The sequence below is a fragment of the Mobula hypostoma genome, chromosome 6 (genome assembly GCF_963921235.1).
Source record: "Mobula hypostoma chromosome 6, sMobHyp1.1, whole genome shotgun sequence".
NCBI classification, from domain to species: domain Eukaryota; kingdom Metazoa; phylum Chordata; class Chondrichthyes; order Myliobatiformes; family Myliobatidae; genus Mobula; species Mobula hypostoma.
Window position 1 is genome coordinate 40,262,267 of NC_086102.1, and position 14,048 is coordinate 40,276,314.

Consider the following 14,048-nt stretch of genomic DNA (forward strand, 5'->3'; position numbering starts at 1 on the left):
TTTCTTTGAACCAACTGTTATTTGCATCATGGGAGCATTTGCCACATTGATAAAATTTTTGGCTTTTTGCACCATTCAGGGACATTTTGTGCATTTCACATTCTAATCTCTTTTTTGTAGTTCTAATGCATCCTTTGCTGCTGTCTCCATTGATATTGCAATGGTCAATGCCCGTTCTAAGGTTAGGTTTCTTTCCAACAGCAGCCTCTGGGTCCCCCCCCCCTTGTCTTTCTCCCCGGATCTCCTGTCCCATGATCCTCTCGTATCCCCTTTGCCAATCACCTGTCCAGTTCTTGGCTCCATCCCTCCCCCTCCTGTCTTCTCCTATCATTTTGGATCTCCCCCTCCCCCTCCCACTCCCACTTTCAAATCTCTTACTAACTCTTCTGTCAGTTAGTCCTGACAAAGGGTCTTGGCCCGAAACATCAACTGTACCTCTTCCTAGAGATGCTGCCTGGCCTGCTGCGTTCACCAGCAACTTTGATGTGTGTTGCCTCTTTTAAGTGCTTTGATTATCATTGCCACATAAAGCCTGTCCCTTATTGCATCAGAAAGTCCATCTCCAAAGTCACAGTATTGGGAAAGTTTGCGCAGTTCTGCAATCTAAATCTCTGAGTAATTACTAGTGGTTTGGGGCTCAATTGATTTTGTAAAATTTCAATAATTTTGTCAAATGTCTTGCTTGCTAAGTTTTAGAAGTTACTAATTTGCGTAAGAGCACCCATTAAACTAGGAAGGGCGGAGACTTCCTTTTCCTGATCCACATCATTAGCAATACCGTTCCACCCTCACTCTGCAGAGAAAGCAACAAATCGACACGCATGGGTAAGTTATCAGTCAACATTTTGTGCTAAGGACAGCCACTCCGCTAAAAGAAATAGATCCGCACACTACGTATCTATTAATATGTATATTCGTACATGTTAGTACTTAAAAAAATGAATTTTTTAAAATTTTCAAAATGCATAGCAGTGTGTGACAAACATGCACGTGCAAAGTAGTTGGAGTGTAAATGCACACGATTAAAATGTTTTAGCAGAAATATGAAATTTCTGAGAAATTAATTACATTTGAAAGATTAAGTCGCGCACCTATTACAATTAGAGGAGTCAGACCAACTCGTTTCACGTCACTTTAAAAGGTAGACGTCGGCATGCCTGCTACCACAAGCGGACATCCGCATGCGTACAACGCATACACGGTGTATTCTGGAATGTGTAGTTCAAAATAATAATTGTATTGTGGAATATATCTTCAAGAGAACTACAAATCCCAGTAATCCTCTCGTCAAGCGGAAAGGTATATGTACTGAACTGTAAGGCTCTACGTAGGATTGAAATAGTCGCAGTTAGGACGTTTGAAGGTGGAGATCCACAAAAAAGAAAGTCATTAAACATAATATCAGATCAAGATGTCTCAATTAGCGGCGCCCGCTTCCGCGGGGACAGCACCTTCTGGAGACACTGAGGAAAAGAAACCTTTGAAACCATGTTGTGCATGTCCTGAGACCAAGAAAGCCAGGGATGCCTGGTAATGTGACACTTCTAGTTTCTCTATTGATATAATCATTTTGCTGCTTAGTGTTTTTCTGCTTGAAAACTGTCTCAAGTTTTCACGATTTTTTTCAACAGGTCTAATTTGTTAATCGCGTTCCGTCGGTTGAAGTATGTGTTTCATATTCCTGTTTGTACCCTTAAGCAATCCCTTCAGTCTTCGCAAATGAAAGTTGTGGTAGTAATTGCAAATCAATTATTATAACAGTGGAATTACTTTTTTTTAAATAGAGAGTTTAAAGTACATCGTTGCTGTTGATTCCATGTCTGAATACAAAGTTTCTCCTTGGCAGCACACATCAAGGTTACAACACCGACTATAAGGGAAGAGTGACAAAAGTTTATGTAACACCTGCGCTGTCCCGTGGCATTGCACATCCCGAAAAGCAAAGGTGTTTATTTGGAGCACTCACGTTCAGTGGCATGTCGTACTTCTGTAATATATGTAGAAACAGAAGACCACGTGGAGTATGCATGCAGAGGAAGGGTGAGGATAGATTGCAAAATGAAAGTGAGAGAAGTAGGAGGTGAAAGTGAGGGTTCGGGGACAGGGACAAGGATAGACGGACAAGCAGGCTGATCTAAACGAACTTTAATTAGTGTGATTGGAGTTAAGATGAATAAAGTTTGAGTATTGTGGGATATGTAGCGACCTCTTAAGACGTCAGGGTTAGCAAAGCGGTGGACAAGGCCAGAAAGGAAGCTGAGGAGTAGACGATGGCAGCCGTGTACGGGAGTGTCCCAAAATCGAAAATCTGGAGAGAAAGATAACAAGCGTGGCACGTGGCTGAAGCTGAAAGAAGATAATCTGCAGAAAACGTCTCTGTTGCCACGACATAGGTGATTATGGTGATATTGGACTACAGCTCAGGATTCAATACTATCATCCCCTCAAAACTAATCAATAAGCTTCAAGACCTTGGCCTCAATACCTCCTGGATCATCGATTTCTAGCAGCACAGGTCCACCACAAGGCTGTGTGTATAGCACCCCTCCCCACCCCCTCTGCTCTGCTCGTTTATACTTACCATTGTGAGGCTTGGCACAGCTCCAATGCCATCTGTCAGGTTGACAGTGCCATTATCATTGGGCAAATCAAAGGTGGTGATGAATCAGTATATAGGAGGGAGATTGAAAATCCGGCTGAGTGGTGTCACAACAAGAGCCTCTCACTCAATGTCAGCAAGACCAACAAGGTCTGTGAGCTAGCCATCATCAGGGGATCAGAGGTGGACAGGGTCAGCAACTTTAAATTCCTTGGTGTTATCATTTCAGCGGACCTGCCCTGATCCAGCAAGTAAAGCAGCATCCATCATCAAGGAACACCACCATGCAGCTCATACTGTCTTCTCACTGCTGCCCTAAGTAAGAAGGTGCAGGATCCTCAGGACCCACACCACCAGATTCAGAAACAGTTATTACCCCTCAACAATCAGGCTCTTGATCCAGCGAGGATAATGTCACTTGCCCCATCACTAAATTGTTCCCACACCTATGCACTTATGTTCAAGGATGCTCCATCTGGTTCTCCATATTGCTTATTTATATTTTTTATTTTGTATTTGCTCTGTTTGTTGTCTTTTGCACATCAGTTGTTTGTCTTCCCTATTGGGTGCAGTCTTTCGTTGACTCTGTTGTGTTTCTTGGATTTACTGTGTATGTCTGCAAAAAATGAATCTCAGGATTGTACAGTATATGGTGACACATATAGATTTAGGTAATACATTTCTTTTGAAGTTTTGTGATATTTATCGCCTGGTGTCTGGTAGATTTTCGGCAAAGTAGCAGTCTTGAGGTTATTTGACCAACTTACAGCCAATGCCTCCTTTTACCCCCTAATAGACCAGGGAAGGTATCTGTACCAGGAAAGAACTTGGGAGGCTACAGCTCAGCAACATTGACACCATCTTGATTACTGAAAATGAAGCAGATGCTTTAAAACAAAAATCAGCTTTATATCATATTAGCCCTTTCTTAGTTTTTTTTTCTTTGAATCATGATGTATGGGCTTTCATCACTCTCCCAAAACTTGAGCGCAAAATGTAGACTAAAATTTTTAGTATTTTCACAATGAGATATATTGACCCACAGCTGTTTAAATTTCCTTTTTCATATTCTAGTTGAAGTGATTATGTCAACTTTGTGAGTAATTAATCCACTTTTTTTCAGTGGAGAACCAGTTGATTCTAGATAATAGCATTCTTTGAAAGGTCAATAAGCTGGAATGTAGGTTAAAGAAGACTGATGCCATTTACGAGAATGTTGACAAGACTGAAAAGTTGCAGCTTTGGGGAAAAATTGATAAGCTTTCTTCAGAAATTAAAGAAGCTGAAGAGAGACTAGGTTATTTCTTGATATGAATTTTTGTATATAAATATTTATGTTTTGGAAAATAAGTCACTGTTTCCATGCTGATAAGCCTAATGCAATGAGTACTATTGCTATTTTACAAGAAAGGACATTTTATAGAGAAAGGTAAAATACTATAAAAGTACATGTGTAATCGATGTATATCATATATTCTACAGGTTGTTTCCGTATACTCATGTGAGAACCAATCATTCAGAATAATTCAGAATGTATTTTGTTGCTCGGCCTCCTACTTCCCATAGCCAACTGTGAACTGCTATGAATGATATACTTATTATCCTCCAAATTATCACCATAAACTTTTACACGCTTGATAGGCTGTCAGCTCTTTAGTCTTATCTCTTCAACTCTGTAACCCCCAATAATCTCTGCTTGCAGTCTTTACGTATGGCTGATCAAGATCTTAGGAGAAATTGAGTGTGTTTTTAATTTCCACACTTGTCCACACCCAGTGGTTTTCTGCTGGCCATGTACTTTGGCCCACCCCATGGGGGAAGAGTTATAAATGAATTATATAGCAGAAGGTGATGACTTTAAACATATAAAGGAAAGTTAGGATTTTCATACTGAAATGCAAACAGATGCACTTTTTCTGTTGTGATTTGAGGCAATCAACTTTCATTTCTTTGTAGTATCATTGAGAAAGGAGAGGAGAACTGCAAAGATTTAATTGAGGCTCACAAAGAATGTATGCGGGCATTGGGATTTAAGGTTTGATGAAATACCACTTTAGAGGTGAATGGTGAGTATTGATTGTCTTTGTATTTTTCAATGTATTTTTTTAAAACTTTGCAATTGATTAGGATTTTTATTTGAGCAAATAAAACCTAGCATCAAGTCTTTATTGGAATCTTAAGTAGTCACATTGATTTAATCCACAGTCAAGTAGGCATAGAATATTCTGACAGTACCCTGGCCAAAAATTAATTTTAGTGTGGAGTTAAGTGAGTGGCATTGCAGGCAACACAAATGCAAACTGAATAAACTCTTGCACAGAAGCCTTTTATTTACATAAATGTTGATGGCCTTAGCTTGATGGAGTTTTTCCTGTGCTTTAGTACTGCAATTCCTTGATTTGAAGAGTGAGTAAGGAAGTAAAAAAGAACTACCAAATTTAGCTGTTTGAACTTATTATCTACAGCGCCCCCTTTGGTCTACAAGGGCAATAAATTTGCACTATAAGCTTATTTTGAATGTTGAATTTAAATGGGAACACAATTTCCTTTTATTAGGTGATTTGTATGTCAGAAATAAATTACAACATACAATAAGTACAGTATTATTCTCCATGTTTTTGACCCTTGAAACTTTTTAAAAACACTTTAGCTAGAGCCATATTACATTTCCTGAGTGATGTTTCTTACAATGGTAAAGATAGTGACTTATTGAATAAGTGCCACATTGCACTTCAGTTAGGAACTAATAAGATCAGGTGGTTTGAGAATACTTTGATTAAATTATACATTGATTCAGTACTTACAGTTGCAAGAAAAAGTGTGAACCCTTGACAGTTACCTGGTTTTCTCCAGTTATTACTCATAAAATGTGGTCTGATCTTCATCTAAGTCACAATAATAGACAAACACAATCAAGTTAAGTCAAGTTTATTGTCATTTAACTATATACATACATATAATGTATGTAGAAACAAGACAACATTTATTTGAATCAGGGTATAAAGCACATAACACACGATTACTTATGAAGGTAAGGATAAAATCTACAGATGAATCACACATAAATAACAAAACAAAGTTCAGAAGCCTAGTGGCCGGGGGGGGGGGACTGTTTCTCTTTCTAATCGTTCTTGTTTTTATGCATTGTAGTCTCCTGCCTGGTGGTAGAAAGTCAAAGAGGCTGCTGGATGGATGGGTGAGATCCTTGATAATATGAGGGGCCCTGTGTATGCAGTGCTCCTGATAAATCTCCCTGATAGATGGTATCCTCTCAGCTGTTCTCACAGTCCTTTGTTGGGACTTCTGGTCTGATGCTTGACTGCTCCCATGCCAGATGGAGATGGAACTTCTCAGGGCACTCTCAATGGTGCTCTCGTAAGACACAGTTAAGATGGGAGTCTTGCTTGCCTCAGTCTTCTTAGGAAGTAGAGGTACTGCTGTACCTTCTTGTTCAGGGAGGTGATATTGATGAACCAGGTGAGGTCATCTGTGGTGTGAACTCCCAGAAACTTGGTGCACTTAACTCTCTCTACGGAGGAGCCATTATTTGCAGAAGGGGATGGTTCGTCTGCACCTTCCTTTAGTCCACAATTATTTGGTACAGAGGAGATGTCAGGGGCAAATTTTTTACGCAGAGGGTGGTGAGTGTGTGGAATGGGCTGCCAGCGACGGTGATGGAGGCGGATACAATAGGGTCTTCTAAGAGACTCCTGGATAGGTACATGGAGCTTAGAAAACTAGAGGGCTATGGGTAACCTTAGGTAATTTCTAATATAAGATATTTTTGGCACTGCATCGTGGGCCAAAGGGCCTGTATTGTGCTGTAGGTTTTCTATGTTTCTATTATTTTGTTTCTCTTCTCCACGTTCAAGCTTAGGTTGTTCTTATCACACCAGTCCACAGTTGCTCTACTTCCTCTCTATACTCTGTCTCATTATCATTCTTGATAAGTCCAACCACTGTTGTGTCATTCACAAACTTGATGACATTGTTTAAGCTGGATCCTGCGACACAGTAATATGTCAGCAGTGTGAACAGCAGCGGGCTGAACACACAGCCTTGGGGTGTGCCAGTGCTTAGTGTAATGGGACAAGAAACATTGCTGCCCACATGGACTGACTGTTAAGAAGTCCGGTATTGAATTGCACAGTCTGCCTAAACTAATAATACACAAACAATTGTACTTTTCTTGTCTTTATTGAACACCTTGTTTAATCATTCACAGTCCAGGCTGGAAAAAGTATGTGAACCATTGTATTTAATGACTGGTAGAAACTCCTTCAGCAGCAATAACCTCCGCCAAACGTTTCCTGCAGTTGCTGATCAGACTTGCACAAAGCCATAAGACAAAGGAGCAGAAGTCGGCCATTCAGCCCATCGAGTCTGCTCTGCAGTTTTATCATGAGCTGATCCATTCTCCCATTTAGTCCCACTCCCCCACCTTCTCACCATAACCTTTGATGCCGTGGCTACTCAGATACCTATCAATCTCTGCCTTGAATACACCCAATGACTTGGCATCCACTGCTGCCCGTGGCAACAAATTCCATAGATTCACCACCCTCTGACTAAAAAAGTTTCTTCGCATTTCTGTTCTGAATGGGCGCCCTTCAATCTTTAAGTCATGCCCTCTCGTACTAGACTTCCCCCATCATAGGATACAACTTTGCCACATCTACTCTGTCCATGCCTTTCAACATTCGAAATGTTTCTATGAGGTCTCCCCTCATTCTTCTAAACTCCAAGGAATACAGTCAAAGAGCGGACAAATGTTCCTCATATGTTAACCCTCTCATTCCTGGAATCATTCTAGTGAACCTTCTCTGTACCTTCTCCAACGTCAGCACATCCTTTCTTAAATAAGGAGACCGAAACTGCCCACAGTACTCCAAGTGAGGTCTCACCAGCGCCTTATAGAGCCTCAACATCACATCCCTGCTCCTATACTCTATTCCTCTAGAAATGAATGCCAACATTGCATTCGCCTTCTTCACTACTGACTCAACCTGGAGGTTAACCTTAAGGGTATCCTGTACGAGGACTCCCAAGTCCTGTTGCATCTCCGAACTTTGAATTCTTTCCCCATTTAAATAATAGTCTGCTGGTTTATTTCTTCTGCCAAAGTGCATAACCATACACTTTCCAACATTGTATTTCATTTGCCACTTCTTTGCCCATTCTTCCAATCTATCCAAGTCTCTCTGCAGACTCTCCGTTTCCTCAGCACTACTAGACCCTCCACCTATCTTCGTATCGTCAGCAAACTTAGCCACAAAGCCATCTATTCCATAATCCAAATCGTTGATGTACAACATAAAAAGAAACGGCCCCAACGTGGACCCCTGTGGAACACCACTGGTAACCGGCAGCCAACCAGCATAGGATCCCTTTATTCCCACTCTCTGTTTCCTGCCAATCAGCTAACGCTCTATCTACGTAAGTAACTTTCCTGTAATTCCATGGGCTCTTATCTTGTTAAGTAGCCTCAGGTGTGGCACCTTGTCAAAGGCCTTCTGAAAATCCAAATATACAACATCCACTGCATCTCCCTTGTCTAGCCTACTGGTAATTTCCTCAAAAAAAAATCCAAGGAGGAATTTTTGACCATTCCTCCATACAGAATTGTTTCAGTTCATTAATATTTCTCGGATACCTTGCATGAACAGCCCTCTTCAGGCCATGCCACAGCATCTCAGTTGGGTTAAGGTCTGGACTCTGACTTGGCCATTCCAAAACACATTTTTTTCTTATTTTTGACCCATTCTGTTGTTGATTTACTCTTGTGTTTCAGATCATTGTCTTGTTGCATCATCCAACTTCTATTAAGCTTCAGGTGATGGACTACTACCCTGATATTCTCCTGTAAAATGTCTTGATACAATTTTGTATTCTGTCCAGGCCCTGAAGCAGCAAAGTAGCACCAAACCATGATGCTCCATCAGGCTTCACAGTTGGGATGAGGTTTTGGTGTTGGTGTGCAGTGCCCTTTTCATCCAAACATAGCAGTGTGCATTTCTGCCAGAAAATTCAAGTTTTGCCTCATCTGTCCACAGAACATTGACCCAGAAGTGTGTTGTAGAACATTCAAGGTGGTGTTTTGCAAACTTGAGACATGCAGCAAAGTTTTTTTGGAGAGCAATGGTTTCCTAAGTGGTGTCCTTCCATGAACACCATTCTTGTTCAGTGATTTTCTTCTAGTGAACATATACACAGAGACTTTCACAAGTTGTACAGATTTCTGCAAGTCTTTTGCTGTTACCCTTGGGTTCTTTTTCACCTCCTTCAGCATTCCACATTGTATCTTAGTGTGATCTGTGCAGGATGCCCACTCCAAGGGAGAGTAGCAACAGTACTGAATTTCTTCCATTGGTAGACAATTTCTCTTACTGTGGGCTGGTGAACACTCGGGCCTTTAGAAATGCTGTTGTTGCCTTTTCCAGCTTCATGCATCTCTACAATTCTTCTAAGGTCCTCTGAAAGTTGTTTTACGAGGAATGGTGCACATAGACAGATATTTTTTGAGAAGAGCAGGCTCTGTCAGTAACCTGACTTTGTGTGTCTTTTTCATAGGGCAGGGCACCTCTACGACCCACACCTCTAATCTCATCTCATTGATTGGAACACTAGACTCCAAATAGATTTTGTAGAAGGCATAATCCCAGAGGTTCACATACTTTTTTAAACCTGGATTGTGATTGTTTAAATGGTGTACTCAGTATTGACAAGAAGTACAATTGTGTGTTATTTGTTTAGGCAGATTGTGTTTGTCTATTATTATGATTTAGATGATCAAACCACATTTTATGAGTAATTAATGCAGAAAACCAGGTGATTGCCAAGGGTTCGCAAACTTTGTCTTGCAACTGTACATAAATGTTGGAGCATTTGTACAACATATCCATTCCTTATTAATCAAATATAATCACATTACATGATTGTTTTACTTCTTTGTTTTTATTTACCAAACAGGATTGTATCTGGAATTATTTTAAGTATGCTACACTGCCTGCATGGAGATGAATGAAGATGTATGTGGACACATTATTATACAAATGAATTGTTACAAAGCTGGATCTGAAAACTTTTATTAGCAATTTATTTTTTCAAAAAAAATGTAGGATGATAATGATCTCTTTGTTCTGAGTTACTTCCATCCAGAGATCTTTTCAAACTTATATGACTCAACCTTTAATAAAAGTTTTCTTAAAAGTCACTTTGATTCTATTTCCTTTTGTGCTGTAATGACAAGCTTGTATGAATGTACTAAAATGTTATTTCAAGTTGCACATTCAATAAATTAGTCATGAATTTGAAAATTCGACAAAACTTTGTTAGAAACCCTGTTGAAAGGGAATGATCAGTAAATTATTTTTTAATTCCAGAAATTAGTTTAATTAGTTATCTCTATGATTAATAAAGCTTTGCATATCCTACTACCCTGTGCAGTTATTCTTGATTTAAGTTTTCTTCTTTGTCAACTATGACCGTTCTTAAAATTTTTATTTGTAACTTCTTAAGTCCATGATCCCTACTGGGGCATAGATGGTTGACAGCAGCTCCCCAGAGTCCTTTGTCCTGGGCTGAAGGTTGATCAACCCTGTGGCTTCCGCTTCCACCACATGACTTTGTCGGTCAAGATCCTTCCTCTCCCAGGGATGAGGTCTTTGGAGCTTCTGTTGATATCTCTGTAGCTCTGGGTTTTTATGGGATTGAGTTGCAACCCTTCTCCTTTTGCAAGCTGGGCTTGGGACTGTCCACAGTGGAATTTTATTGCTATGGATCATGTTATATTGCCTGTTGAGCAGCCAGGGAAATCTTAAATAAGAAAGAATAAATTGGCTGTTTCACTGTTCCAGACCTGCACTGGCAATGCTCTCCAACTCTTTCTCTGCTACATTGGTGACGGTATTGGTGTTGCCTGCTGCATCCATGCAGAGCTCATCAATTTCATCCATTCTCTATAGTGCAGAGGTTCATGCCATGGACCAATACCATTAGGCAAGGAATCTGTGGACCCCAGTTCGGGAGTCCCTCCTATAAAGCCTACTTTGAATAGATTGTCCATTGGTTTTTTTTTAAACTTATGAAATTGTAATGGTAGTGCTGTAGTTTAAATTCAGCGCAATCATGTAATTAATAAGCAAATTTGCATAACTCAGTTATTTTACAGGTGGTAAACCATTGAAAAAATGTGAACGTTTTTGGGCTGCCTTTCTTTAAATTACATGTTTCCAGTTCAAACATGTAGTTCGTGTGATTGTTAGAATGATGAGTAATTAACCTGATTTTCTGACCAAGGTAAGTTCAAAGACAGACACAGAGGGAGGACCTTCATTGCTGCCTTAAAAGCCAGTGCTGCTTTCTTGTGGCAGTGCTTCATGTAGCTGCACTCAGTGGTGGAGAGGGCTTTGCTGTGGTATATCCACCACTTCCTGTAGTCTTCTGTTCCTGGGCATTTGTGATTCAATACCAAACCATGATGCAACCAAGTAGAATACTCTCCACTGTGCATCTGTAGATGTTTGTCAAAGTTTTTAATAACACCCTGAATCTGCAGAAACTTCTAAGAAAGTAGAGATGTTGTTGTGTCTGCCTTGTGATGGCACTCACATGCTGGCCCCGGGGCAGATCATCTGATAGGATAATGCCAAGGGATTTAAAGCTGCTGACCTTCTCCAGCTCTAATTCGCTAATGAGGACTGGCTTGTGAACCTCAGCCTACTTCTTCCTGGGGTCGATAATCAGCTCTTTGGTTTTGCTGACACTGGGAGAGGTGGTTGTGGCACCACTCAGCCGGATTTTCAGTCTCTCCGCTATATGCTGATTTGTCGTGACCTTTGTTTCAATCAACAACAGTGGTGTCATCAGCCAACTTAAGTATGGCATTGGACCAGTACTTAGCCACATAATCGTAGGTATAAAGTGAGTAAAGCAGGGGGAAAATCTTGTGGCTTTGTGGTGCACCTGCACTGCTGGTGAGTGTGGATGACGTGCTGTCACCAATCTGTACCAACTGGGGTCTGCCAGTGAGGAAACCAAGGATCCAGTTGAATAGGAATGTATTGAGGCCCAGGTCTTGGAGCTTAGTGATAAGTTTTGAGGGATGGTAGTGTTGAACGCTGAGCTGTAGTCAATAAGGAATGTCCTGATGTATGCATCTTCATTGTCTAGCTGTTCCAGACCTGAGTGAAGAGCCAATGAAATGGCATTTCCTATTGACCTATTGTGACAGTAGGCAAATTAAAGTAGATCCAGGTCACTCAGGCAGGAGCTAATATGCATCTTGACCAACCTCCCAAAGCACTTCATCGCAGTAGATGTAAGTGCTACTGGACAATAGTCACAGAGGCAGGTTATTACTATGTTTCTATGTTTCTATTACGTTTTTCTTGGGCACCAGTATGACTGAAGCCTGCTTGAAGCAGAGGGATACCTCTGACTACCAAAGTCAGAGGCTGAAAATGTCCGTAAGTACACCAGCCGGTTGATTAACACAGATCTTCAGTACTCAAAGATCAAAGTTCAAATTTGTTATTGAAGTATGTACACCTCATACAACCTTGTAATTCATCTTCTTGCAGGTACCCACAAAATGAACACAACAGAATCCACAAAAACACACACACACAAAAGACTGTCAAACATCCAAAGTGCAATAGACAAGTTGTGCAAATAGTAAATAAACAATATATAGAACAGGAGTTACTGAGTTCACAGCTGTGGAGTTAGTTCCACTGAGGCAAGTGAAGCTGGTCCAGTAGCTCAATGGCTGCAGGCCAACAACTGCTCCCGAACTTGGCAGTGTGGGATCCAAGACGCTTGCATCTCCCAGCTGATGGTAATTGAGAGAACAGTTATTCCCATGATTGAGCTGGCTATATGCATAACCCTTCGCAGCCTCTGGCAATCCTGTGCATTGGAACCTCCGTACCTGGCTATAATGCACCCAATCAATGCTCCCCACCGTACTGCACTTCGAAATTTGTAAGTCTTTGATGATGTCATACCAAATCTCCTCAAACTCCTACTAAGTAGAGCCACAGGTGTGCCTTCTTAGGACTTGCATCAATGTGTTGGGCCCAGAGTAGCTCCTGTGAAATGTTGACAGCCGGGAACTTGAAGCTACTCACTTTCCACCATTGACCGCTCAATGAGAACAGGTTTGTGTTCTCCTAATTCCCCCTTCCTGAAGTCCACAATCAATTCAATGGTCTTGCTGATGCTGAGCACAAGGTTGTTGTTGCAATACCACTCAATTAGCTGATCTACTCACTTCTGTAAGCCATGTATATCTGTTTATTGTTGTATCTCTGCATAATTCTCTGCATCAGCTGTCACTAGGCAATTTTTCTTTTATACAAACATCCGTGATAATGCAGCAAGATCAATGATGGGGAGTAAATGGATTTTTAAAAGTGCATTTGCAGATTTGATGGATTGGATGTCTCTTCTAGCTGTTTTAAAAAAAAGTTGTTATTATTTAGAGCTAGATATTAATCTTCTCAGTTTTATGTGATAGCAATGTATTGAGCTTTTATTTCAGTTATGTAATTTTCTAAGTTGAATTCGGGTCCCAATAAACAATGGACACTTCAGATGAGTATGACATCAATTGGGGCTGGGGAAACAACAGCTGCAGCAGTAGCAGCATCATAATAGATTAAAAATTGTATTATTTCAAATACTTAATTATCCAATGCTTTCATTTTTCAGCCTTTTAATGGTAACCAAAACTGATTAGTTGGTTCATTTCCAGCAATACATTAAGCTTTGCCAAATGGAATCTTGTTATAATTTAACCTTTCATTTCAATGCAAAATGAAATGGAAATTTCAAAGTAACTTTATTATGAAAGCATATACTTTATATGTCACCATATACAACCCTGAGTTTAATTTTATTGCCATTGTCTTAATCAATGAAAGACCACTCCCAACAGGACAGGTGAACAATGTGCAAAAGACAACAACCTGTATAAACACAAAGAACAAAAAGAAAGAACAAAAAGAAATAATAATAATAATAAATAAGCAATAAAATTGAGAACATGAGATGGAGTCCTTGAATGTGAGTCCGTAAGTTTTGGGAACATTTCAGTGTTTGGGGGGGGGGGTTGAAGAAGAATGAAGTTATCCCCTCTGGTTCACGAGCCTGATGTTTGAGAGGTAATAACTGTTCCTGAACCTGGTGGTGTGGGTCCCAAGGCTCCTGTAGCCCCTTTCTGATGGCAGCAGCAAATAAAGAGCATAGCCTGGATGGTGGGGGTCCCTGATGATGGATGCTGCTTTCCTGCAGCCCTGCTCCATGTAGACGTGCTCAGTGGTGGGGAGGGCTGTATCCACTACTTTTTGTAGACTCTTCCATTCAAGGGCATTGGTGTTTCTGTTTCCACACCAGGTCATGAACACAACTGCACATCTATAGAGGTTGCCTATAGAGAACCTGCATT

The 14,048-nt window shown here is 40.5% G+C and overlaps 1 protein-coding gene across 1 annotated transcript; it reads left to right on the plus strand.

The window, feature by feature from the left end:
• The first annotated feature begins 1,279 nt into the window (after window positions 1-1,279).
• Window positions 1,280-9,812, plus strand: LOC134347959 (cytochrome c oxidase copper chaperone). Its single transcript, XM_063050633.1, has 3 exons — window positions 1,280-1,530; window positions 4,556-4,665; window positions 9,569-9,812. The coding sequence occupies exons 1-2, from the start codon at window positions 1,412-1,414 to the stop codon at window positions 4,638-4,640; spliced, it is 204 nt and encodes a 67-aa protein (XP_062906703.1). The 5' UTR covers window positions 1,280-1,411; the 3' UTR covers window positions 4,641-4,665; window positions 9,569-9,812.
• The last annotated feature ends 4,236 nt before the right edge of the window (window positions 9,813-14,048 follow it).

Coding starts and splice junctions, on each gene's coding strand:
- LOC134347959 (XM_063050633.1), top strand. CDS start 1,412: ATGTCTCAATTAGCGGCGCCCGCTTCCGCGGGGACAGCACCTTCTGGA. Junction 1,531..4,555: donor AAGAAAGCCAGGGATGCCTG/GTAATGTGACAC, acceptor ATTTCTTTGTAG/TATCATTGAGAAAGGAGAGG.